Source organism: Sturnira hondurensis, unplaced genomic scaffold, assembly GCF_014824575.4.
Source record: "Sturnira hondurensis isolate 20B ecotype Veracruz unplaced genomic scaffold, ASM1482457v3 Scaffold0001872, whole genome shotgun sequence".
NCBI lineage: Eukaryota > Metazoa > Chordata > Mammalia > Chiroptera > Phyllostomidae > Sturnira > Sturnira hondurensis.
Window position 1 is genome coordinate 12,756,596 of NW_028074503.1, and position 26,090 is coordinate 12,782,685.

A 26,090-nucleotide genomic window follows, 5' to 3' on the forward strand; every position below is an offset into this window, starting at 1 on the left:
CCTGGTACATTCTTCTTCATCCTTTAAGACCCAACATAAACGAGAGCTCTTATGTCCTTCTAGACTGTCCAGTGTTCTCTTAGCATTTTGCTCACATCGTTTAACACCTCTCAAGCCACACTGCACACACCGGCCGTTCCTTGTTCTGTAAGACCCTTGAGACCAAAGAGCATTTGGGTAACTGCCGCACCTAACAAAGTACCCAGTTGAAAGCATCACAAAACCATTTGTTGAATAAATTACATCCTAGGAAGGCTGGTGCGATTGTAAATTTTGAAGAGCCAAACAATAGCAAATGTCTTGTGAAGAATCAAAGACCATTAGAAGATTCTGAAGAGAGACAGGGACTCAGTTACCTAGTATTCTCACACTGGTTGACCAATGACCAACTCATGGATGGGATATAGGGGAACTGCAAAGAAAATGCAATTGGCAAGTAATGTTTAGTAAATCAAGAATACCTTTCAATTAAAAAGTTGGCAGCATTGTCTCCCAGGAGATGCCAAGGTGAGACAGTGGTGATCCCATTGGTCCCTAGAAAGCTCTTTGGGCTTTGGTCTCCATGACATTGTGGTAGAAAACCTTAACGGATTTGATCTCCTGCCCTCAGACACTGACTAGGTAAGTGTGGAGATAGCTTCACTCTTAAAAAAAATAATCAAGAGTATAGTTAAATCTGCTGCCTTCAAAGTGTACTGTGATGAAAATAATGCTGAATACAGAAGTAGATTCTTCTAAAACTATATCTGTTCGATGCAGCATCTATAAATAGTATGTCTAATTTATTTCATGTGATTTATATGTGATTTTTTTCAGTGTGGTATAAAATCATAGACTTATTATCACACAGTGGCTTACCTTAAATGAGCCGAGGTAACATTTTGCTCCTTTCGCTGTACATGGAGTATCCACCAATATATATTATGCAATAAGCATATTCTCACTCTGCTATTCTGTTCCCTTATGGAGGCAGCAGTTGTTGCTCCTGGACATAGTTAGAACTTAGGACTTGGTTGATTCATTTAAGATCTCTTCTTAATTTGATAAAACGTGATATTTTAGGTAAATCACAAATATTTACTTGGAGGAGCTCAAACAATGCTTTGAAGGTGGTAATGTTTTTTTTTATTTCAACATTCACTCCATGATAAGACACTTATCACAAGGCCATGATTCCTGTGAAGTTGTCATCTTATACCACCTTTAATACTCATCTCGGTAAATCCTATTGTGTCTTGGAAATGAACATTTTCATCTCAGTCCTACATGGTATTGACACTACATTCAAAGCTGTCTATTGCAGCATATCTCTTGAGGTTATGATTTATACTTAAGTATAAATCACAGCTTAGGAAGGACTGAGCTAAAAATAAACCAGATAGAATGAAAAATATTTGAGCATACAGTTTAAAATATTAATTGATAAGCTCTGCCTCTTTTTTAATACCTCACATTAGGTATTTGTGGAAATGTATGATTGAAGCTCTCAGAGTATTATCTTTAGGCAGATGCTGATGTTAAGTAAAAATATTTATTTGGGAGCAGTTTTATAAGAGGTAATTGTTTTTAAAAGGAAGTCACTGATGGATGTGGGCAGAGACAACATAAAATTACTGAGATCAAAAGCATTATTCAGTGTCCAGCAACACATTATAATGTCCTATGTTTGTGTGGCATTTTAGAGCATGTATCAGTGCTTTATCTGTTTTAAATGCGTGAAGTGGTGGGAGACGTCAGACACAAGGTTAGTTGACAGAATCTCTACTATTTAAAGAAGAAGCCAAAAAAAACTTGTTGAAAAACATGATTTTATTTTTTCAGATTGACATGAGTACTTTCTTCCCCTTATCTATGGACTGGTTTTTACTCATTAGGCTACATTTCAACATTCCCTTGAAAACAAGAAAATTCTTTGTCAAAAGCATAATTCAAACAATGATGGGGGGAAACACAGGACTTGATCTCATTGAAATATTTCATTCTTCATAGACACACATTCACTCTTCAAGTGGAGAATGACCATCAATGTCAGCAAAATTAGCAAAGTTTCTTGTGTTGATGAAACCTTACTTGTTAGTGGTTGGTGTGTCCTCAGGGTATGATCAAGATGGAAGCTATTCCCCGGCTCCTGTGTCAGAGAAGAGTTAAGATGATCAATGCCTGAAGTCAGCTGACCTTGGCTAAATCATAAGGTGACGCTGACAAGCAGAGAGACAGGCAGAGAGACAGAATTTTTCCCTTTTAAGTGTCCTGCTACATAATATTGTACAATAACAACAAGGACAATGCTTCTCCCAAGACTCCACATACCACTGAGTACCTTCCTCCAACTGGTATTCTATGCTCACCTCCTACTATACCTAGACAGTTTCCAATTTTATTGTATCCCTCACCACCTGCTGTGTCAAATGAATCCCTGTGGTAGACATTACTTATCCTCCCCAAGATTTACACTTTCCCATTCCTTCTGAGTACATACCCCTGAAAGTTAGGTGATGACCATGTGACTTCCTTCGACCAGTGAAATGTGAGGAATGATCTGTGTCATATCTAAATGAAAGCATTTATAGTTTCAAGTGCAGTTTCCCATACCATCCCATTGCCATGGTGTTCATGGAGAGGTCACAGGAATGAAGCAGGCTAAAACAAGCCACCAGAAGAGCTGCCCAGGAGACTTTGCAGGAGCAGGAAATTAACTTTTGTTGTATTAAGTCATTGATGTGTGTTTGCTTTTTTATCCTCACCTGAGGACATTTTCTCATTGCTTTTTTTAGAGAGCGAGGAAGGGAGAGAGAGAAACATCGATGCAAGAGAGAAGCATCAATTGCTTGCCTCCCATGTGTGCTTGGGGGACACAGGATCATACACTCCCAGATCAGGAACCACACCAACAACCTAGGTATGTGCCTCAACTGTGAATTTAATCTGAGGCCCTTTGGTTTACAAGACAATGCTCCAACCTTCCGAGCCATACCAGCCAGGGCAGCCACTGAGATTTTGATGGTATTTGTTACAGCAGCATAATCTAGCCTACCCTGACAGATACAGCCTCACTAGCTCAATTCACACTGATCACCATTTATGCAGCAGCCCACTGCTGCATGTGTGGATGATATACCAGTAAGTTGTTTTTATATATGAGTGAGCTCCTGTCACCGTTGAAGGCAAAGTCTCATCAATATATCTGGTAGCAGCAAGAAGGTAGCAGGGACACTTATGTGTCCTTTCCAAGCCCCTGAAATAGCACTGAAGGTGGACCAATGCAGACAACCATCTTGATTTATTACCAAGAAAATAATGAGTGTTATGGGAGGAGGGTGGAGCTTAATTTAGAGCACACTGAAACTTGGGGACTAGTGGGAAATCCAGTGGAAATGCCTAGCGAATAATTGGTAACACAGAAATGGGGCTTGGAAACAGGTTAAGAATTTAGGTGGGTTCAGAAGGAATCACACACTCAAAAATTAAATATAAGACCTAAATTTCCAAGGAAAATGGTAGAAAATAAGAAAAATAAAAAGCTAAGAAATTATTCTTAAACATTCATACTTGCGGGGAGGGGGTGCAAAAAGAAAAGGGTTGAAGAAGGGAGATATGAGAACTAGGGTGACAATACCCATTCATTTGGAGAGCTAAGAATATCATATCTTCATTAATAAATTCATTGAAATTTAAATTTCAAGGTTTTTAATGAGGATAAAAAATGTACTACTCCTTAACAATTCATTTACTCTCTCAGATATCAAAATAGATTACCCATCTGACAGCCAGCTGGACATTATCTATAATAAAAAGCAAAATTATTTTTTAATTCAATGTCCCAGAACTAATTTATCAGGATTTAAAGTTTTTCAGATGAAACAGGAGAACTCTTTAAAAAAATACTTCAAAGTTCTTTAATAAACACATTTGGGGATTTACTTTCTTTGCAGTTTGTTTGGTGGGATTTCCCTGGTTAAACCTGAAAACCACCGTTAGTTGTTTTACAGATCCAGCACTATAAGCTGACAGGAGAACTTAATGGCAAAAAGAACTGAGAAAAACTCTTTCAGAATGTTCAGATGAAAATAGCTGTCACGTGGTGCTGAGAAAGAAAACCTAGGCTCTTCTGCTTCAAGAATTTTCACATTTTGATCGAAGATGGCTTTTCCAAGCCACTTCCCTCAGGGTAAAAACTATCTATCTAGTTCACTGGAAATCGTGTTCTCACAAACACCTTTCAGTGTTTTCATCTTTTTTCATAAAATTGTTTCCACTGACAAGGGGATCAAGTTCTCCCAGTGCTGAGAGCAGTCAGAGCAGCCCCTGCCTCTCCATCGCCATGACCAAGTGCAGGTCCCTGGTCTTCAAGCAAGCAAGGTCCCTGCTCCAAACAGAACTTTTAAACATATATGATTTGCTCTGCATTACAGTTGTTCAATTACTCAACAAACTTATTCTACACATCTGGTCCCCGCAAGGCCCTATGAGGGTGCAGTTGTCATTCTCGGGTTGGCTGCCTTAGCCCCTGTGCTCAGCACACACACCACTCCCCCTGCAGGTGTCTTGGGGTTTGTGCCGGCTGTCGTGTGAGGACCACCCCAACAACCTCTAAACCCCACGTGTGTGTGCCAGGCACTACCCTCGGTACTTCAGATGAATTTTCTCATTTAATTTTCGAGACTGAGGTGGGTATTAGTAACATCCCTATTTTACAACTTGGGAGGCTTACACATTAAGAAACTTGCCTAAAGTCACAGAGCTATTAAGTGACGCAGTCAGGACTCAGAACAGTTTGACCAATGACAAATTGGGTGCCCTAAGTATTGCCACTTATAGCGTGATCCTCAAGCCAGGAACAATGACGTTACCTGGGAGCATTATGCAGAATCTCAAGTCCAACCCCACACCCACTAAATCAGACTTTAGTTTTACCGAGGCCCCCAGGTGATCCCTCTGCACGTTAAAACACTGGACTAAGTCACCCCGCTATGCAGACTTCGCTTTCATGGACACTGGGGGAGTGAAGACGACCTTTTTCCTGAGTGGCAACTCGGAGGATGCAGGGAGGTATCATGGGCGATGTATTCTCCAAGGGCAAAAAGGAGGATTCGGACTACAGGTTCTTGTGGTTTCAAACGCTGGAGATCAGCAGTTTGGGAGCACTTCCAAAAGCAGCGGATATTGAGCTGCGTCTTGACATTTTTTCAATTCATTTCATTCAAAATAGGTGCTGTTCCCAGTGGAAGGCAACCACATCAATAATCTCTAGTTAACTTATACAGCCTGGATCCCGTTTTCCAAATAGAACCAAATATCCAGAGCACCAAAAAGCAGATATAAAAGCTCAATAAAACCATTTTTATTATCGCCTGGTTAATAATAATCGTATTGTTTAGCTTAGAATTGTCTTGTGTAATTTAAAATGTTCTTGACAAAACTAGTTTGCGCCTCATTATCAGTTGTTCCCCAGGTCTGAGTATAGACAATTGGTGTCAAAAGCCGATGCAAATCCCTTCGTGTGAAGTCCCCAGTTACAGGTACTTAATTCAGCGTGTAATGTCGGCTTTCAAGCCCCTTCTCCCAGCCAGGCCGGCTTCCTCCCTCTCGGGTGTGGCCCAAAAGCCCAGCACGCTTCCCCAGCCAGCACTTTTTATCACCGACTCACCCTACGGTTCTAACCTGCGTGCTACCTTCCAACTGCCCCACCGGTGGGTGACCTTGGACCTACCTGGACCTCTCCTCCGCTGGGGTCTCCACCCCGCACCCCCCCGAAAGGGGTGGCGGCGCTGGCCGCGCTCTCCCGGGGTGGACAAGCCGAGCGGCGGCCGTGGCAGACGGTGAGTCACGTGTGGCGGTGGGGGTGGAGCGGACACGCCGGGTGGGTGGAGAAAACAAAGCCCCCAGCTGTCAGTAGAGGAAGGAGGCCGCGGCGCCGGAGCAGGTGAGTCAAGTGCATTTAAAGCGGTACCGCCCTTCGCACCCCGACACCCCTGCCCTGACGAGGTCCCTCCCATCCCAGGCACTGGCCTGACTTCCTTCTGCTGCCCGGGGACTGCAGTCCGCCGGCGCCTGAGCCAGTGGGACCGGGGGTCTCCGAGCCGAGCAAAAAGTTGTGCAGGGGTCTGCGCCGGGGCCCGGGGGTGCTCCGCCGCACTCCTGCGGGCCACCTCTCCTTGGGGCCCCAACGCTGCACACCCCGGGAAAGGGGAGGGAGTCCAGACTGCCACGCTGGCAGAAGCAAAGTGGACTGTCTCTGGGGTTGAGGGCCGAGGGCAGGAACATTTGGCGCTGGTGAAGAAGCGAATCTAGCGTGTGTGCACCCCCAGCGCACCAACCTAGAGACGCCAGAGTTGGGGCGCAGGGCCTGAGAGCTCGGGGCGCCGGCAGGGGCTGCGCGCTTCGGGACAGACCAGGAAGTGCGGCAGGCTGGCGCCCTCCGCGGGGCAGCACACCCTGGACCCCTACCCCAGCTGCTGCCCCCGGCTCTTCCCCTTCGGCGGAGACCAGCCCCACCACTTCCCACTCAGCTCCGGCTCCCGCCCTCGCTCTGCCCTCGGTCCCCGGAACCCGTTGCCGGGTCGGTGGGAAAGAGTTACTATAAGCCCCAGTGGTTCTTCTGCAGGGAGCAACCGGCGCGCAGGGCGAGGGCTACTCAGCGACTCCCCACTCTGCTTCCGTGGGGAATTCTTCAGCCCACCCTTAGAAGGGCTGTACCGAGATCAGAAGCCCCACAAAGGGCCAGAGGAGGGATGGGCACAGAAAGACCGCCCCCTCTGAACCTGCAGCGCTCGGAAATGCACTTTCGAACCCCGTAAGAGCCAGTAGATTTGGTCACCCCTGAGTCACTCTGCCAGTCCTATGCCAAGGGCCTGCCATCGTAGAGGGCAACGCTGTAACCTCGGAGGAAGGGGCGCTGAAGCCATTTGAGCAGAAGGAGCCTTTGTCTTAACCCCCAGTCCCCTTCTGCTAGTCCTTGCAGGGTCACTAGCGCTTGGAGTAATTAATATTCCCTAACATTAGCCATCCCTTCATCCCGGCACCAGCCGACACTACTGCCTCCTCCCTGCGTGTCTTCTCCATCGCTGGCTCACGTTCTCTTCTCCCCCTCCCCTTTTTGGGACGTGGTCCAGACCCTCTAGGCCAGAGGAGGTCACTAAAACGCGCTATAGTGCAGTCACGAAAAACCAAGGGTTAAGCGTTCGAACCCACACCCGCCCGCCCACGGGGAGAAGATAGAACTTTCTTGATTAGCATAGTATCTGCCCTGGGGCCGCGCTGGGAGGCGGCGGTTCAGTCCCAGCCGAAGTGAAGTGATCCCTTCTTGACTGAGGTTCGGGCGCAGCACCTGCTCCTAATCTGAGAGGACCCAAGGTTTACAACTTTGCTGAACAAGACGTTGTGGAATGAAACAGAACAGAGATCGAAAGGTAATCAAAAGAATGGCACCTTTGCATTGCTTCTCTTGGACGCTAAATCTGTGTTTTTAGCAAGCAAAGGGGCACTGGTCGTTGTCTAAACAGTGTCCCCGCTGGAAATGCCCCCATTGCTTTCCTAACGTTCTATTCTGTTGAATACTGAGGATATCAGGGGCTATGTGTCAGTAGATCTCCAAGAGAGAAGGGTTGGGAGCCCACCAAGTGGTCATTAAGTACGCTAAACCGGTAGGTTTCTCTTGCGTGGGAAGAACACTGCTTCTCTAAAGCAAAGGTTCCCCAACGTTGCTGCCGATTAGAATCACCTGGGAGCTTTAACGAATCCTGATGTCCATCTGCCCTCCAAATCCAGTTAAATCAGACAGTTTGCAGCGGAGAGCCAGCCTTCAGTACTTCATTTTAGTCTCTGGGGATACCATTGTGCAGCAGAGTTTGAGTCACTGATGCAAAGGAAGAATTCAGTGGCCAGCCTTTACAGGCGTTGCAAGACAGGATGCCAGTTTAACTACTAGGGTGGGTGGGGGGTAAAGACGCTGAAACTGGGTGCTGCTGAAGAATGCCCTAGGGTGGGGACTGTCATCTGTCAGCTTTGCTAGCAGTTGACACCTGCCACATCGTTTCTCACCCTCTCTGTCTAGGGTCTGGTTCTTAGTAGAAAGATGCAAGTTCACTGCCAATGCCTGGTTGCTGCACGGTTATTAAGGTTGTTAAGGAGACGGGTAGAAACTTTCGTCCCCGTGCTGCCTCACGTGTAGCAGGCAGTGGGGAAACCCAGCAGAAACTAACTAGGAGTAGTCTGGTGAGTCAGCAGTCGGCTGCACTCCAAGGCGGAGCCGGGGAGTAGGAAGTAATTACATGGAGTAGCTTATTGACACGCACAAAGGCCACTCCTTTGAAAACACATTTGAATATCTGATGAGGATCTGTTGGCTTGTAGGAGCCTCTCCCTTTTCCAGCTCCCCTCCCACCTGCTTCAAATAATCTCTCCTGTTGGAAGGGGAAATACAAAGTCAACTAACTAGATATTTTGTCATCTTTTAGGTGTTGAGGCATATTTTAAAAATTGTTGGAAAAGTGCGAACTAGTTAGAGTAATTTCAATTGTGTGAAATGGGATGAATTTGCAATCCACAAATGTTGAATACAAAACATCAAATACGGTTTGATTACACATTCAAGGGTGGATTAAAGGGTCTATTTAAATAGGAATGGTTATACTAACATTTTACATAAAATTTTATTTTTGCTATTAATGGAAGATTTCTTGCTTTAAAAAAACGTATCCCCACAGGGTCAGCCTAAATAAGATGACCTGTTTAAAGATGTAAACAAAGTTTATTGGATACTTCTTTTTCTCATCTTTCTTACTATTACCTTTAGTTTTGTACCTCTCCTTTCCTCGTTATTTTTTCTATCACCACTACTCTCTCCAGCATTGCCTACAGGCTTTCTCCCCCACTTCATTCCTGAAGGAGGAACACCAGTGCCTGGCAAACTTTCAGTGCTGTTAACTATTGAACCTTGAGCCTCCCCCAGCACTTATTTACCTTGCTTAGTGTTCTGTTGCTTCTTCGGGACCTTATGTCTACAGCCCCATAGCTCAGAGCCTTTTATGTTATCCATGCTGCTTGTTTGTTCTGAACGTTATCAGAAGGTGGGGCGAACACTTGTGAGCAAAGCAGCCTAAGTACATTCAGCTTTATTTTCCAAGACAGACATTCTGAATATGAATGAGCCAAAGTTCTGTTACAATTCTTTCCCCCACACCCCAGAGTTCAGCTTTTGATTGAATGTGTTACAAAGAAGGTTTAGTCAAAATGACCAAAGCCTATATCATCCTCAGATTCCTCAAATTCTTCTTCCTTGGCTTCCAGTTTCTTCTCCTCCGCTGGGGCAGCCCTGGTGGAGGGGCAGGACCTCCTGTTGGTGCCGCAGTAGCTGCAGGGCCAGGTCTGCCAGCCCCTACATTGCAGATGAGGCTCCAGATGTTGACATTGACCAGAGCCTCTGCAAACAAGCCTGGCTGGAAAGGCACAGCTTTTACGCCAGCTGCTTCCCTGAGGTCATTGATCTTATCCTCCGGCACCTTCATCAGCCACCTTCACGGTCGAGCAGACTAAGGGCTGAGTAGATGCAGACTGAGGCCTTGGTGTGGAGGAATGCTGGGCAAGGGCTGCCGGAAGGGGTGCTCACCGCTGGATGAAGTGAGGGCCTCGCACCAACACGGCCTTACCACCCCACCCCCCACCCACCACCCCCCCTCACCCCCGCCAAGAACCAGGCACCTGAACAGCAGCTGGGGAAAGCCTATTATAGTTCTTAAGGGCTATAAAATGGCAGCTCACTTGTTCACTTACATTTTTACACACAACAACAGCATTCTGAGCAGAACCAACAGTTGTTATAATACTTACATCACCAAAGTTAACTCTGTACCCATTATTGTGGGAAAAACACCTATCCAACTATGTGGTTGCCTAAAGGAATTCACTAGCTGGGAGAATTTTTTCAGAGTAGGACAAATAGCAAGTTAATAGTTAAACAGCTTTTATTGTCATCTGCCTACTGCCTTCATTAAAATAGCACAAGTACATTTAAATAGCCAGCATATTTAAAAGTGGGGAGTTGGATGTATTTTCTTTTTTACATATACCACCAAAAATAAATGTTAAGAAGAATTTCTCAAGGCCAAAATGATGTAAATGCATTCATTTTCACTTCTGTGCAGCTTAGAGAAAGGACTGGATGTGCACTTCTGAAATTCCAAACACTTTTTTTCAGAGGTGTAAGATACTGAAAGGCTGAAATATGAACAAGAAAAATGGGACCTAACCCAGGTAGATCAGACAGGCTTCCTCAGAGGATGGTATATACCCAACTCTGGAATGTTTACAAGTAGGACAAAGGGGTCAGGTAGGAAGAAAGGGCATCAACCTCAACTTCAGAAGCTCTGAAGTTTTCAAAAACCCATGAGAACTGTCTTATTTAAGGTAGTCTTATCACCTTAAATCTGTGCAGCCCTTCGGTCTCCTCAGCATATTCAGGGCCTAAGCATAATTGGGTCCATTGTATTCCCACATGCCAAATAACACAAACATGTCCAAAAATTAGCTGATCTTCCAAAATGGCAATGCCAAGGTGAGAAACCTAGGGTACTGATTCCTTTTCCAGTGTCAATTACATCACACTGTTTTTGTCTTGAATAGGTTTTGGTATAATCTTGCCCAGAGGCTTTGATGAGACAAGTTTATTTCTAATTATCTCCTCCCTCCTCTAAGTAGGAGAAACTATTCACATTAAGTCATGCTCTCCCTGCTTTATTCTTAACTAACCTTTGGACTAGGCCAACCCCAAACATTCTGAGCCGTGAGTAGCTTGTTCTAGATAAGCAGAGTAAGTTTTAAAATTCTTGCCCAGGTCATGAGTAGCAAAGCTCTCTTTAGGGCCCTTAAAGGTTAGTTCCGCCAGCCAACAAAAGCTTAAGTGCCCTGTCCAGCATCTGTTCTAGATGGTTCTCTGATTTAACGTTTCCACGTCTCCTTCACAGCAAGTTCCATTCATGGGAAGCTCCCTGCAATATCCGCCAATTGGAGAGCACAAAAATTAAATCCAGCTCTCTTCTATATTCCGTCCTCACATTTAATGTGAATTGACTCTCCTCAGTCAGAGAAATCTGGCTATAGTATTTCAAATCTGTTCATTGCACAAAACTTCTGCTCCAAATCTGTACCCATAAATTTCTAGAAAAGTAAGCAAAATTGTGGTTTGTTACAACAGAGGTTTATAGAATAGAATCATTGGGAAATTTGCCTCCAACCAACATAATCTAATAATCTACATGCTTCAAAATTGACTGCTGATGAACTTTGTCCAGTGGCATTAAGCTCAGGTTGACCTGGAACCCGTGGCTCCAACTGTTTCAGCAATCAGTACACTGTGACATCCGGTCTATTCTTGTACAGCTCAGGAATCAGGGCAGGGTTGGGTTTTATATATCTTTTAATGGTCAAAAACATGTCAAGAGAAAAAAACTATTGGAGACCCTTGAAAATGGCGTGAAATCCAAATTTCAGTGTACAAGATAAAGTCAGGTAGATATAGCCATACCTGCTTACGTCTTGTCTAGGGCTGCCTTTGTGCTCCCTCAGTTGGGTGGACTGTTGACGGAAGATCGCATGGGCCACGGAGCTTTAAATATTGACTGAATATTTACAGACCAAATTTGCAGACCCTTGATTAATTCCATTTTAACATACTTCAGTTTCGAATGTGAATTTGCTCACTTAAAGCCTTAGTCTGTTTTCAGTGTTTTCCGCTGTAGAGAAGGAGGGAAAATTGGTTTCAAACTAATCACTAAAGACAGGTTAGTTTCATACCCCCCCCCTTACGTATATTTACTCTACAAAAGCAGTATCTTTATAAATAATACATAAGTGGATTTTAGTGACACAGTTCATCGTAAAATTCCTGTCCCTGAGTAAGGCCCAGCGGGCAATATTGAGTTACACTGAGTGCTGGCACTCTTTCCACAACTTCAGAAGATGGGGTAACCCACTCTTGCCAACAAAGCCCAGGGTGCCACTTGCCTTAATTCTTTAGCAGTAGCAATTTCCTTGAAGATGTGTGAGGGCGTTTTTGTGCTTATTTGTTTCAGTGTAGGAAGATATACTTTAGGGATTTATTCAGATTTAGAGAATGTCCACTCACTGCCACTTCATACGGCTGCCTTTGGAGATATCACTACTCTTCCAAAGCACATGCTTACGGACATTGCTTGCCCTGATAAAGGCAGTGCTCATTAAATAACAAGTAGATACACATGTAGTCACTTACATCACTAATGGCTGACATTATGCCTTGGACAATTTAGTTTGAAGTTTCCAAATTTAAAAATAGACCAGATTTTGGTCTTCAGATTATTTGCTTTCTGCCCAGGGCTGGACAGATTGCTATCAAGATTCTAAAACGAACATTTGAAAGAACAATAACTACTTCGATAGGAACTTGCCTTAATTTTTTTTGGTAAGGGTTGCCTTTCATAAAATTTCCTTCAGTTAAGAGAACTTCCTCTTTTTCACAACTTGTTAATGCCACAGACCTTTGCAAATGGGTTCCGCTTAGATTAATAGAGCAGTTTTAAGGGTTATATATAAAACTGGTGTCCTCTTCATCTTTCCTGGAATCAGTATACCTGCAATTTGAAGATCAATAAATAAACAGGAAAAAGAGAAGTTGCTTTTTCATTACATCGAATGATGCACTTACATAGTGTAACAAAGTTTGAGGTACTTGAGATCCACTAAATCATTTCTGAAGACAAAGGAAAAACAAGTGTCTTTAAACCCATTCTAGGACTGTAGGTAGTACAGACATGTGGACAACCAACTCCCAAGGTAACAGGACTCAGTCGTGCTCCTGAAAGGGGACAGGGACACAGCTGGAGACATGGTCTAAGTCCTGTGCTGACTGGGTGAGGAACAGTTAAAGTGAAGGTAACTTGCCTCCCTTATCATAACTTAGATTTCACAGTCTTACTAAATATATTTTAATACAGCATGCGGTACATTCAAATGCCACTTGTAGTTCTCTCCACAGTAGTTCCTAAATTAGGAACTAACTGAACTTACTACATTTTCACCAGAGTAGGGAATTCGTAATTGTCAGGTGCTTAAGCAAGGACAAATCTTGGTTCTAACTTAGAATTCATCATAAACACCCTGGCAGAAATGACTATTGGTGCTTGAAGTTGGTGGAAGAAGGGAAAAGAAGTAAGAAAAGGCAACTGCAAAAATGAGACGATTCCTTTTAGTTTTGATATAGTATATGGAACTTTTTACTGGGTGTACACCTACAAGTGAAGTCAGAGCACTGGATTCCACCCTCTCCAAAGGCTGGTCAAGGCTGCTTTCAACACACTGATAAGGAAGAGGTGAGAGCGCCTACAACCATCTTACTTACACTCTCTCCTTTGTTCTTTCCAATATAATCTTAAATCCAATCAACTTGCCCAAAACATATTTTTAAAGATTTTATTTATTTACTTTTAGAGAAAGGGGAAGGAGAAAGAGGGAGAGAAACATTTGTGGTTGCCTCTCATATGCTCCCAACCAGGGACCTGGCCCACAATCCAGGCGTGTGCCCTGACCGAGAATTAATCCGGTGACCCTTTGGTTCACAGGCTGCCACTCAGTCCACGGAGCCACACCAGCCAGAGCAATAACAACATTTAGTGAGTCCTACCGAGGAACTAGTCTCCATTTCCCTACTAAGCTTCTTCAGTTCTACAAAGTGGAAAAGAGAGGGGCATAGAGAAAAACCTTCCTGCCTTGCCTACTTGATCTTTCCGGGGGAAGGAAGCTGTTGATATACGACTCTTGTTAGCTTTACTTCCGGCTAGGCCTCAATCATGAATTTTTTTTTTAAAGTGTGGTCTTCTGGGCTCAAATCTCCCAAAAGGAGTTTCCACAACTCAGAGTGGTAATAATTGAGTGTTCTGCGTGGTACTGGCAAATCCAGAAAGTAATTCTTTGTGCAGCTGGAGTGGTTAAACAACACTTTCAGTGGCTCTGTTCGTGCCCCACCCCAGCATCTGCTCCTCCGGCACATCAAGGTCGGTTGGAATTTGGGGTCTAGGGTTGCCGGATAGAATAGACATCAGATAAATCTTAATTTCAAAACCCAGTGATTTTTTTAAAGTATAAGTATGTCCCATATATTGCATGGGATAGATTCAAACTAAAGAATTAAACTTTTAATCTTTAAATCTGAATTTCAGATGAACAGTAATTTTTAAAACCCATTCAATATATGGGACCTACTTATATTTTAAAAAAACTTAACCTTTTCTCACATTTAATAGGGCATTGCATTATTTTGGTTTGTTTTTAGTTTGAAGAGTTCATTTTTTCTCTCTCTCTCTTTTGCTAAATTTTGTAAACCTACTCTTATCCCATAATAAGTCTCAAAAAGACTATCTTTCCTCATCTGTAAAATATCTGAAACTACATTTCTGAAATAATAAATTAAAAATTCTGAGCTGCCTTTACCTACTAAAGAAAAAAATCAAGCTATTGTAGTTTTCTGCACAAGTTGCTTAATTAAGAGAGCAAATAAAAATTAAAACCAGAACTAGAAAATTAGCAATCTTTTTATTTCCTAGGGTGTTTTCAGGTACTTTCTATCCTTTCAAGATTTCTTAATAGATATGTCAATCTAAGAAACACCCAAACCTGGAAGATTTTTATGAGTTTATTTGACCCAAGCTGATAATTACCAGGAAGTAAAATCTCAAGGGATTGAGAAAATGCTTGGGGAAATGGAAGTTTTGCCACTTACTTTACATGTCAAAACCAAAGGGGAAGTCATAGGGGGTTTACATGAAATTCATGGATGGTAGATTGATTAGGGAGGCAGGAGAAAGCAGAGCAGGAAGATCTCTGGAAGTGGATAAAAAGGAACAAGAGTTGACACAGTTCTTTTAACATAAGCGGGTATAGGTAGGAGAGTTAAGAGTTAACAATTAACAAGATAATAACAATGAGGGGATTTGTGGTATCTTCTATGGTATGGTAATAGTGCTTTGAGCGGTCAGGAAAAAAGAAATTACTTTGATATTCTGAAGCAATGTTATCAGGTTAGTTATCTTAAATGAGAAAAGACGACAGACAGGCACAGTTAAGGTGAAGACTGACCTTTGTTAAAGAAACATACCTCCCCAGGATGGGACTGCCCAGCTTAAACTGCTTTTAGGTAGGGATTGTTTCTTTCAGACCACCGACGTCCTTACCTTAGGTCTCTGAGTTTCTGAGGCCCGCCAGGCAGGCCTCTCCTCAGTTTGTCCGGTGCAGCAGGTGGCCGATTTTTCTTCCAAAGATACCTCAATAGGTAAACAGCTGAAGTGCAGGAACTTGAGGAACCCATCAACTACGTGGATGTTGCTAATGCCTGCAGTTGGTGGGTAATGCTGTAGCAGTTCAATCCCACGGGACCTCAGTGATGCCCTGCTGGTCAAGTGTGGTCCCAGGACCTGCAGCATTAACGTCACCTCCAGGTGCCTCAGAATCAGAATTCCGTGCTGCGCCCCAGAACTTCTCCTCCCCCTTAACGAGGCCCAAAGGTGATTCATTTGTACATTAAATTTTGAGAAGCCCTGAACTAGAAGATTCAGTTTCTCACACAGAAATCAGGCTGTTTGTTTAATACCATGTTCAAATAATCTTTAATAAACTCTAACACCTAAGAAAAAAGTTTCTTTTGATCAAATATCTGCAAGGTATGAAATTCTTGTTTCTATTTTATTCATGAGAAAATCCTAAACAACCATTTCTAATATTGTTTTATATAACAAAATAAGAAAAATATAAATGACTCTCCTAAGCGCTAACTTGACAGCCTATTATAAATAAGAGTCAGTGTTGCTCTTAATAGCCTACAGCTCAGGTGGCACGTACTTCCTGGCCCTGAATTCACCTAGTCTCTTTCGTGTTTCTTCATTTCGTGTTGTAACTTACACAAGAATATTCATGTGCCAACCACACACATTCACATATTTGTATCCCTAGGTTCCTCTGAAACTGAACAAAGGGCATGTGTTTGAGCCTGTGGCAAATTCCAATCTATTCTTGTGAAATTCTAAGTTTTAAAACCTCATTTTTAAAAAGTTTCATAGGCTTGACTTCCTTTTGAGTTAAAAAAACTTCACTTTAAAAAAATTTTTTATTTTATTGTTGTTCAATTACAGTTGTCTGCATTTTCCCCCCACGACTCCCCCCAACCCCAGCCAAATGCACCTCTGTCCCTTGCTTCCACCCTCCCCCTTGGTTTTGTCTATGTGCCCTTTATAGTAGTTCCTGAAAACCCTTCCCCCCACAATTCTCTCCCCCCTCCCCTCTGGTTACTGTCAGATTGTTCTTAATTTCAATGTCTTTGGTTATATTTTGTTTGCTTTTTTCTTTTGTTGATTATGTTCTAGTTAAAGATGAGATCATATGGTATTTGTCTTTCACCACCTGGATTATTTCACTCAGCATAATTCTCTCCAGTTCCATCCATGCTGTCCCAAAGGGTAGGAGCTCCTTCTTTCTTTCTGCTGCATAGAATTCCACTGTGTAAATGTACCATAGTTTTTTGATCCACTCATTTGCTGATGGGTGCTTCTGTTGCTTCCAGCACTTGGTCATTGTAAATTGTGCTGCTATGAACATTGGGGTGCATAGGTTCTTTTGAATTGGTATTTCAGGGTTCTTAGGATATAATCCCAGCAGTGGAATTGCTGGGTCAAAAGGCAGTTTCATTTTTAGTTTTCTGAGGAGATTCCATACTGTTTTTCATGCAGCAACATCTTCACTGATATGTCCCCTAAAGCAAAGGGCATAAAGGAAAGAATAAACAAATGGGACCTCATCAAATTAAAAACCTTCTGCATAGCTAAAGGAAACAGCATTAAAATGAGAAGAGAACCAACTATATGGGAAAACATATTTGCCAATGATACCTCGGACAAAGGTTTGGTCTCCAAAATATATAAAGAACTTACATGACTTCACTCCAGGAAAACAAACAACCCAATTAAAAAATGGGCAAAAGACTTGAACAGACACTTCTCCAAGGAGGACATATAGAGAGCCCAGAGACATATGAAAAGATGCTCAGCATCATTAGCCATCAGAGAGATGCAAATTAAAACCACAGTGAGATGCCACTTCACATCAGTCAGAATGGCCATCATAAACAAATCAACAAACAACAAGTGCTGGAGAGGATGCAGAGAAAAGGGAACCCTAGTGCACTGTTGGTGGGATTGCAGACTGGTGCAGCCACTGTGGAAAACTTCACTTCTTAATGCCAACCTGTCTGTGTTTGTTTTTTGGTTTGTTTGGGGGCTTTTTTTTTGTCTTTGTGTTTTTTTAAAGAAATTACAGTGTTATATCACAGAAAGAATTCTGTGACTGGAGTGAGAACATCAGAAGGCCTGATATTTAAAATTAGTTCTGCTGCTGCTGACTAGCTGGGAGACTTTGGAGGTGTTACTCAACCATCCTTCATCAACATCCTTCCCATGGAGTTTGCTCATCTGTCAGATGGAGACAATAGAGTCTGGCATTGTCTCACCAGATTCTTGTAGGAATCAAATTAGGTAACATGTGTGGGTCTTCGTGATGACTATCACATGCAACAATGATTTGCTTAGTGATCAGCTTTCGACTGGCTGGCAGTTGACTAAATATTATATGATGTGGTTTCCTGCAATGTGCCTAATTTGGAAGAGAGGTGATGTTGATTTCGACAGTTCCATCTATGCACTGGGAACTGAACCAGAGAGTACATGTCATACCAACATCTAGCTGGTGCTGTAAGTCCGAGGCAACCACAGCTTTCCCTCTGCTCCTTAGAAATGTAATGTTGTGGCTGGAGCAGGGATTAGCTCCATGACACCTGGCGATGGATCATTTGCTCTGTGAAGTCAGAAGACACAACGGTTTGTTTGTTTGTTTGTTTGTTTGATTGTTTGTTTTGTCTGCCAGAATTCTACACTATTCCTCCTGCATTTTTCCCAAGGAAAAATTATTAATGGATTACATACTTCTAAATATGTTTAATTACTCAACTCTTTTTATAAAATTACTCCAGTGAAGCCTTGAATATAAAATATTACTCCATCAGCTACTCCTTTGAGAATATGTTTTTATGCAGCCGTCAGAACCGCACCATCACATAACAGTTGTAAGTAGCACTGTATCTTTTCCTATTACATAGTCATTGGAAGAAGCCGCATGGTCATTGTGGTAAAAGTCACCTCAGGGCGGAGAACTGCCCCCAACCAGAACATGGAGGAGAAACTTAATCATGTTTTTGTTGTTGTTTTAATAAATACAAAATAAATTCATTAGTCATAGTCTGAAAAAGATGAGGGCGGGGAATGAGGGGCCGCATTCCTAATCTTACCACCTACACACAATGATTGCAAAAACTGCTTTCAATCTTGTGTAAACCTCTTATTCACATTTAATAATTTCTGCATTCACATTTAAATTAAATGTGAATTACATTAAATGTCTGCATTCACATTTAATAATTTCTTACATAAAGATTTTTCTTAGCATGTTGAATGCTGTTTCCCGTACCCAACAGAATGTTTCTGTTGGGTTGACCAAAAGGTTTTAGTTTTTCCCGTACAGTGGCTCTAGTAGTGCTTTGTTCTTAACTTCATTCGAAACCAGTTTGTTAGATGGTGTGATGACAGCTGTCATATTAGTGTATATTTTAAAAACTTACCAAAATTGGTGATTTTTCGTGCAGTCATGTTAAATATTGAAGACGGAAGAAAATGTGCAATGCTTTTAGTGTATTATGCTTCAGCATTTCAAGAAAGGTAAAAACACAACTGAAATGCGAAAAAAGATTTGTGCAGTATATGGAAAAGGTGCTGTGACTGATCAAATGTATCAAAAGTTGTGTGCGAAGTTTCTTGGTGGTGTTGACATTTTGGCCAATTTTTTTTTTTTTTTTTTTGCTGTGGGGCTGTCTTATGCATTGGAAGATGTTTAGCTGCAGCCCTGGCCTCTAGCCACTAGAAGCCACTAGCAGGAGATAGCTACATACTCAAAATATCCAAATCAATAAAGTTATTAGTGAAAAAGAAAAGCATGTCTTTTATTTTATGGAAAAAACTAAATGAACTTTTTGGTCAGTCCAATACCTTTGGTGTTTTTGCACATTCTTCCACCTGGGATGTTTTTGCCTGGTGAATTTAAGCTTAGCCTTTCTCTTATCTCAGGCATTAATTCCTCTAGGTCCTTGCTGCTCAAACTGTTTTCACGGACCAGTAACATCAGCATCACTGGGAGCATCTTACAAAAGCTCCAGCCCCACCCCAGACATTCTCAATTGGAATATGTACTTTAATAAGATCCACAGGTGTCCATTGTTTTGGGTTAACATTTGAGAAACATTGTTCTGGAAAACCTTCATTGCCCTCCCATCCCCCCACCCCCCCACCCCCATCCCCCCACTCCCTGGCCTTCCCACTGGCCCACCCATTTAGAATAGGTTAGGAGGCTTGTGGTGGTTTGTTTGCCTTTAATGCCCCACACGTGGGCCTCCCCAGCACATAAATTGGTTGGAGGTGGGGTGGAGTTGGTCATTTCCACATCCCCGAGTCTAGCGCGTGTTGACCTGATCACTTTTTAGAACTGTTTCGTTGTTTTCCAACACCACCGCTTTGTAGGTGAAGAGACACAGATGACAGTTTACTTCGGTGCTGGGCAGTGGGGTCCTAAGGTAGGGCTCTCTTGGTCACTGGTCTGCAGTTTTCTTTTGTTGTAGATTTCACTCCTGCAAACAGGGTGGGTTGTGGAGGGATGCTTCTCTCTCTGTAAGTGATTTCTGAAAGCCCAGGCTGAAACTGTGTCCCTTTTGCTTAGACAGTTAATATCTGTTAAACATCAACACCCCTGGGAGGAATTGCATGTTTCACTCTATGTGGACATTGAGAAGCAGGCAGGCTTTGGCAAGCATTTGGGAGACATGCAGAGATAATAGCAGAATGCTGCAAAACAGCTTTTGACAGATGTTACCACGTTTTTTTTTTATATTGAATCATACCATAGGCCATTTTCGCACTAAAATCACATTTCTTATCTATACAATTTCAGGGTGAGACTCCCCCACCCCCATCCTGCCTTTCATCCAGCCCTGTGTTCAAAACAAACTACTGAAAGGGATCCACGTCCCGCCTTCCTTATTTGTTTTAAAATTGTAGACAAAGTGCACTGATGTTTATTCCTATACTGATGTTTCTAAGCCCACATGAAAACTAAACAAGAGCCCAGCTCCCAGGAGCTTTCGGTGAGTTCAGGAACCGCTTGGTCTTTTCCTTGTGGAAGGAATATTTTGGGGATGGAGAAGCAGAGCAGACGGACAAGCTGATGGAGGGGCCTTGGCCAGAGGCTGATGTTTTGAAGCAGCGGGAGATGGATGAGGGCTTTGCAATCAAAATGTGCCCGGAAACAAGCCACTTCTGTCCTGCAGGGCAGTTGTTTGTCTTATGCCAAAGGAGCAAGAGGTTCCTGGTACTGCTTACCAGCAGCCGTTCTCATAATTAGCCACACAGGAGAATGGGTGACTTTGCCCCCCTTTCTGATCTTACACTGTGCTGACTCCTCACCAAGAACACCAGCTCCAGTGGAACTGTGACTCTGGGTTCTTCAGGTTTATCTCCTGTGGAAGCACATATTAGGTTGTCTTTCTGTCCTGAACTGCTTATCCGAGTGTTCATGGTGATGCTATTCGTGGTGATTTGCCCAGACCTGGGGCCTTGGGTGCGGTTTGGTCTCTCGGTTGACACCTTTGGAGTGTGCCTCGTTGAGCAATCTGACGCAGCTGAGCTGTGCAGAGTGGGTAGAACAGCTGCAGTGTTCTACACCCTGGGGCGTCAAGCCTGAATCCCCTGAGTCACCTTTTCCTCTGGGGCTTGTGGCCCATCCCAGCGGAGATTTTTAACAACATCCTGTCAGGTTTAGTGGTGTTTTAAGAGTTGCTCTTGGAATCTGAAAACCACATGCATTTTTTGGTTTATTTTTTTCTTCCCACACTTGGGGCGTTTGTTTTAAATGTTAAATAATGACTAAGCTTGGGCTTTTTTTTTACTACTCTGCTAAATTTGGAGGACTTTGGTAGAGACTTTTACACCTTCCGATTTCTCTCTGAACAACTGCAAATATGTATTATTAATGATCATGAGTAGGAGCTCTAGAGAGTAAAAAATTAAAGGAGCAAGTTGACATTATTCCAGATGTAAAGAGTTAGAGAAATGATAGTCAAAGAGAAAGCAACATCTACCAAAATATTCAAAAGAAAAATTAGCGTGAGTTAAGACAAAGAAAGTTTGTCTTTAATTATGCCCCTTATTCAAACAAGGGTTTTCTCTTCAAATCTCTGCAAGTTAGGCGCACCATCATTCCGCTGTTGTTTTTTTTTAAAGATTTTATTTATTTATCTTTAGAGGGAAAGGGAAGGAGAGAGAAGGAGAGAAATATCAATGTATGGTTGCCTCTCATGAGTCCCCTGCTGGGAACTGGCCTGCAACCCAGGCATATGCCCTGACTGGGAATCAAACCACAATCATGTGGTTCACAGGCCCGCGCTCAATCCACTGAGCCACACCAGCCAGGGCATTCCTCTGGTTCTTATTACACCAACTTAAACTGATTGTCCAGGGGCCTGGTTCTTATCCCAGCTCTGTGGAAGTGCACTCGAGTGCACCTCAGTCCACCTGTGCCCCGGCCGCATTGGTGAGGAGGGTATCTGATCCTCACCTGCCCTTCCCCTGCAGGTTATGTGAGCATTTGGAAAGGTGACTGTTAATCCTTCTTTTTCAGAATAAAATACAGGGTCCAGCACAAGTAATGCCCCCTTTTATTACAAAATCATGAGCATGTAATTCTGTCACATAACAATATCACACTCAAGCACACCATATGACATTTTAGGTGAGTGTTCAAATTAGAACTATAAATCATTACACCCATACTATTACCTACCAACCACACTCAAGCAGGCGTTACTTCTGCCGGATCCTGTATAATAGAAAATGCCATGGAAACTATATTTTTCCTTTGGAGAATCCATAAATTTTTCAAAACATGAAGGAAATAGTTTTGACAGCCCATTGGAATGACTCAGTTAAACTGTAATAAAAAGAGCAATGATAAACTTCCACTTAACGGGTGGAGAATGCTGTGGGAGCTCCTCACAATGTGAATGCAATGTGATTTCTACCAGAGCAGGCACTTTTTTAAAAAGCATTTACTCAGAAACCCCCCTGAGCTCCGTTTTCCCAGTGAGGTTGTGAGTGCCGGATCGTCTCTCCGTCAATAGGCCTGGGCTGGAATGCAACGAGGCATCTCACCCTGTTGCATATGGGAAGATGTGGGGAAAGCAGAGCCATTCACCCCATCTGGTGTGAGCTGTATTGCGCTGCCCCAAATATAGGCAGAGACGAGAAAGGCTGCATCCGATGGTTTCACATAACTACACTGTTACTGACACCCACGTGAGTGGCACTCGCCTGCCTAAGGCACCAGAGCGTGCAAGGACCAGGAGAAAAAATAGGCTTAAAACACAAGAATTACACCCTGGTTACCCATCTGTTGAGGGAGGTCAGGGGAACCCTCTGGGCGCTGTCAGTCTTACTCAGATGTCACATGTTACCCCGTGCACATTTTAAATGTTACTCTGTCCACTTCTTTGGATGGTCAAAGAACTAACAGACCACAAAGACGGGACAAACAGAAAGCATGGCTTCCGCTGTGACCCAAACACTAAAGCTGAACCCTGGACTCTGAAAGTGAACCTGACATTCTCTCTGTGCGGCTTCCTGTTGCGCATGCCCGTTCGCCTGCAGTTCCTTACCCATCACATCGAGGAGGAAGGGAGCCATTCTTCATTCCACTTCTTCATAGTCAAGGACATCTGATTAAAACTAGGTGAAAGCGAAAGTGAAAATAATTAGCATGAACTTCTCGGAATGATAATGCACATGGGCTTTCTCATGTACGTAGTTTGTCTGGTGTTATTTTTCCCTTCAGAACGTTACTTTTGTATATTTAGCACTAGGAATGTTCCCCTCCAGAGTGGAAAGGGCAGTCTCTGACTATGGGAGGTAGCAGATGGATAGAGGAGGATTCTGAGAAGAGGGTGGTTAGCGCAGTTTGAATGAAAGTACTGGATTTCCATCTAATTACAGCCATCACGTTAGATAGTTTCCGAGGATCACTTTATTTTTGTAGATGCCAAATCACAGAACCCTAACTTGATAACGTCATCACTATTCTTAACATATACCACCAAAATCCCATGATCAGCCAGCTAAAATTTTTCAAAAGCCCTTGAATACACAATATGGGTCGTTTGAAAGAAATATTTTATTCCACTCACAGTACTCCAGATTTGGGGTTATTTGACCCTCTTTACTTGCCAGATACTCTCACTGGCTTTTGGTTTCCCTGGTGTGTGCTCAGCTCCGTGCTTCCTGACAGTCCCTGTGTCGTCGTCGTCCCCCCCACCCCCGCCCCCCACTTCCCAAGGGCAAACTCTTGCCCCCACCCCCTCTACTGCCCCTGGGAAGGCCCTGAGCCCAGCCCCCACCCTGAGACCACTAATTGAGGAGGTGCTGGTGGAGGCAGGGCTCTCTGGCAGGCTCTTACCCGGTAAGATCACCCTAAGGATTAATAACCTGTGACCTTCTGTTAATGCTTACAAGCTGCTTTATTCCTAGAAAGCTGTGGGCCCCCCACACTAAAGAATGTAATACACAACCAGGGTGATTCGATATCTCTAAGTAGTGGGGGGAGTTTGGAATTTAGGATACAGTTCATTCTGAAAATCCAAAGATAGCCTAGTCAACTCCAGAGAGGATAAACGGATTTCAGGTCCCAAGGGTGTTCTCTTAGAAAAGCTGGGAGCAGCTGGGGAGGCAGTAATTTCTGTCTCTGTGAGGAGAATGCTTTAACCTCGTGTTGATCAGAAGCTAATTAGCTAGATACATACATAGCTCTAAAGAAAGAGAACTCCCAAATTTTTCAATGGCGTGGCATGACTGCAAATATGTTTACAATCTTTTTTCTTCCTTCTGATATGTCTGTTATGTGCCTGCGGCTTGATGGTTATGCAAAAAGCAGTATTGGGAGGGGATTGGGGGGTGGCTAGAATTACTAGTTTGTTTAAAGAAAGAGGGTTTGCAGTTTCTAGAGGATGGAGGAAAATGAGCTTCTGTAGAAATAAAGAATGTGCTTTGTTAAAGGGTTTGACCGTGTCGTGACTCTTGTCCTAACAAAGATATTTGGTCTTTCCAATGAAAGCAAAGCCAACAAGCCCAGAGACAGCGTCTGGCTTCAGGCTGGTTGTTTCTGAGGAGCCGGCTGGTTAGTGCTCACAGTGAGAAGAGTAAAAGCCAACATGGTCTCTCCTAGCGTGAAGGGAGCTATGCGAACCCCTCAGTATGTGGGAAGTTAAGGTGTGGCCCGGGTTAGACCACAAAACACCTGCCTTCGCACCCATGAAAACCACCAAGGATAAAATTCTGTTCCTGTGCAAATAATAAGATGTAGGAATTTTGGAAATTCAGGGACAGCATACATGGGAAGGTATGAGAGGTCATTTCCAAAATGCAGAGTTATCATGCTGCTATTTAGAAGTCACTTCTGATTTGGGGTGTAGGTATTTATATCAAAATTTTCCATTTTAATGAAGAATTGGGAAGGTAAATATAGGAGAAGGAATATCGGAAGAGAAAATTTCCGGTAAGCAAACTTGGCCAACAGATTGTTGGCAGTGGTTTCTGAATGCTAAAATCAGAGACGAAACTTTTTTACTTTCTTGGATTTGTGCAAAGGGGAGCAAATTCCTGATCCTATCTTGCCCACTGCTTTTCTGGAAAAAAAGAAAAACTAAAAGAAAGGAATTATCTTGTTCAATTCTAATTGCTGTCCAATCTCCTGATTTTTTAAATTAAACTTTTCATTTTGAGACAATTATACATTAACATGAGTTGTAAGAAGCAATACAGAGGTATATCATCTACCCTTTATTCAGCTCCCCACCATAGTAATACCTTGAACATGGGAACTACAGGATTAACCAGGGTATGGACGCCCATGCATGTTCCCGATACAGAATGTTTTCATCTCCGTAAGGATCCCCTGTGTTGCCCTTTTACGACCATACATGCCCTCTTCCCTCCTTAGCCCCTGGCAACCACTAATCTACGTTCCATTTCTATCATTTTCTCATTTCAAGAATGTGAGATAAATGGAATCACACAGTTTATGACCTATGGGATGGGCTTTTTTCACTCAGCATAATTCTCTGGAAATTCACCCAGGTTTTTGTAAATATCAATAGTTGGTTTCTTTTTTATGCCTGAATAATATTCCCTGGTAAGGATGGATGGATGTATCACAGTTTGTTCAACCACTAACCTGTCAAAGGATATCCGAGCTGTCTCCAGTAGTTAACCACTATGGAAAAATCTGCTATAAACATACATTTTAACTTCTCTGGAAAAATTCTTAGGGTACAATTAGTGGGTTGTAAAGTAATTACATGTTTAAGTTTTTGTTTTTAAGTCAAATGTTTTTTGGAGTAGCTGAACCATTGTACATTCTCACCAGCAATATATGGGTGATCTAGGTTCTTCTCATACTTGTCTGTATGTCATGTTGTCACGGTTTATTTTAGCCATTCCGATGAAATGTATAGTGATAGCTCATTATGGTTTTTCATATTCTCTTAGCTATTGGCCAGTGCTGCTGACTGTCAATTCATGTGCTTATTTGTTATCTATACATTCTCCTCAGTTAAGTGTTTCTTCATGCATTTTGCCCATTTTCCAATTGTTTGGGGTTCTTTACGGTTCAGTTTTGGGAGTTTGTAATTCTAGATACTAGTCCTTTGTCAGATACGTAGTTCACAAATATTTTCTCCCAATTTATACCTTCTGTTTACACCTCTTTCTTATGGAGCATTTCTTTTTTTTTTTTTTAAGATTTTATTTATTTATTTATCTTTAGAGGGGAAGGAGAGAGGGAGAGAAACATCAATGTATGGTTGCCTTTTGTGCATCCCCTGCTGGTAGTTAGCCTGCAAGGAACCGGCCTGCAACCCAGGCATGTGCCCT

General features: G+C 42.8%; 1 protein-coding gene, 1 long non-coding RNA gene and 1 pseudogene across 3 annotated transcripts in view; 1 reads left to right on the forward strand and 2 right to left on the reverse strand.

The window, feature by feature from the left end:
- Positions 1-1,821: 1,821 nt before the first annotated feature.
- LOC118977825 (uncharacterized) lies at positions 1,822-5,838 on the reverse strand. Its single transcript, XR_005064617.1, has 2 exons — positions 5,711-5,838; positions 1,822-2,198 (listed from the first exon to the last, which is right to left on the reverse strand). It is a non-coding gene; the product is annotated as an uncharacterized LOC118977825 (long non-coding RNA).
- Positions 5,839-5,850: 12 nt separating this feature from the next.
- The window catches only part of MAPRE2 (microtubule associated protein RP/EB family member 2), a 143,793-nt gene continuing 123,553 nt past the window's right edge, over positions 5,851-26,090 (forward strand). Inside the window, exon 1 of one of the 2 annotated variants that reach the window (XM_037032908.1) lies at positions 5,851-5,923. Coding sequence is in view for 1 of the 2 variants with exons in the window: in XM_037032899.1 (XP_036888794.1) it covers positions 7,386-7,409 (24 nt within the window). In the remaining variant the exon portion in view is untranslated. Of the gene's footprint in view, positions 5,924-6,620; positions 7,410-26,090 lie in introns of those variants that run through there. The other variant, XM_037032899.1, reaches the window with a different exon arrangement.
- Positions 9,119-15,449, reverse strand: LOC118980014 (60S acidic ribosomal protein P1-like; annotated as a pseudogene).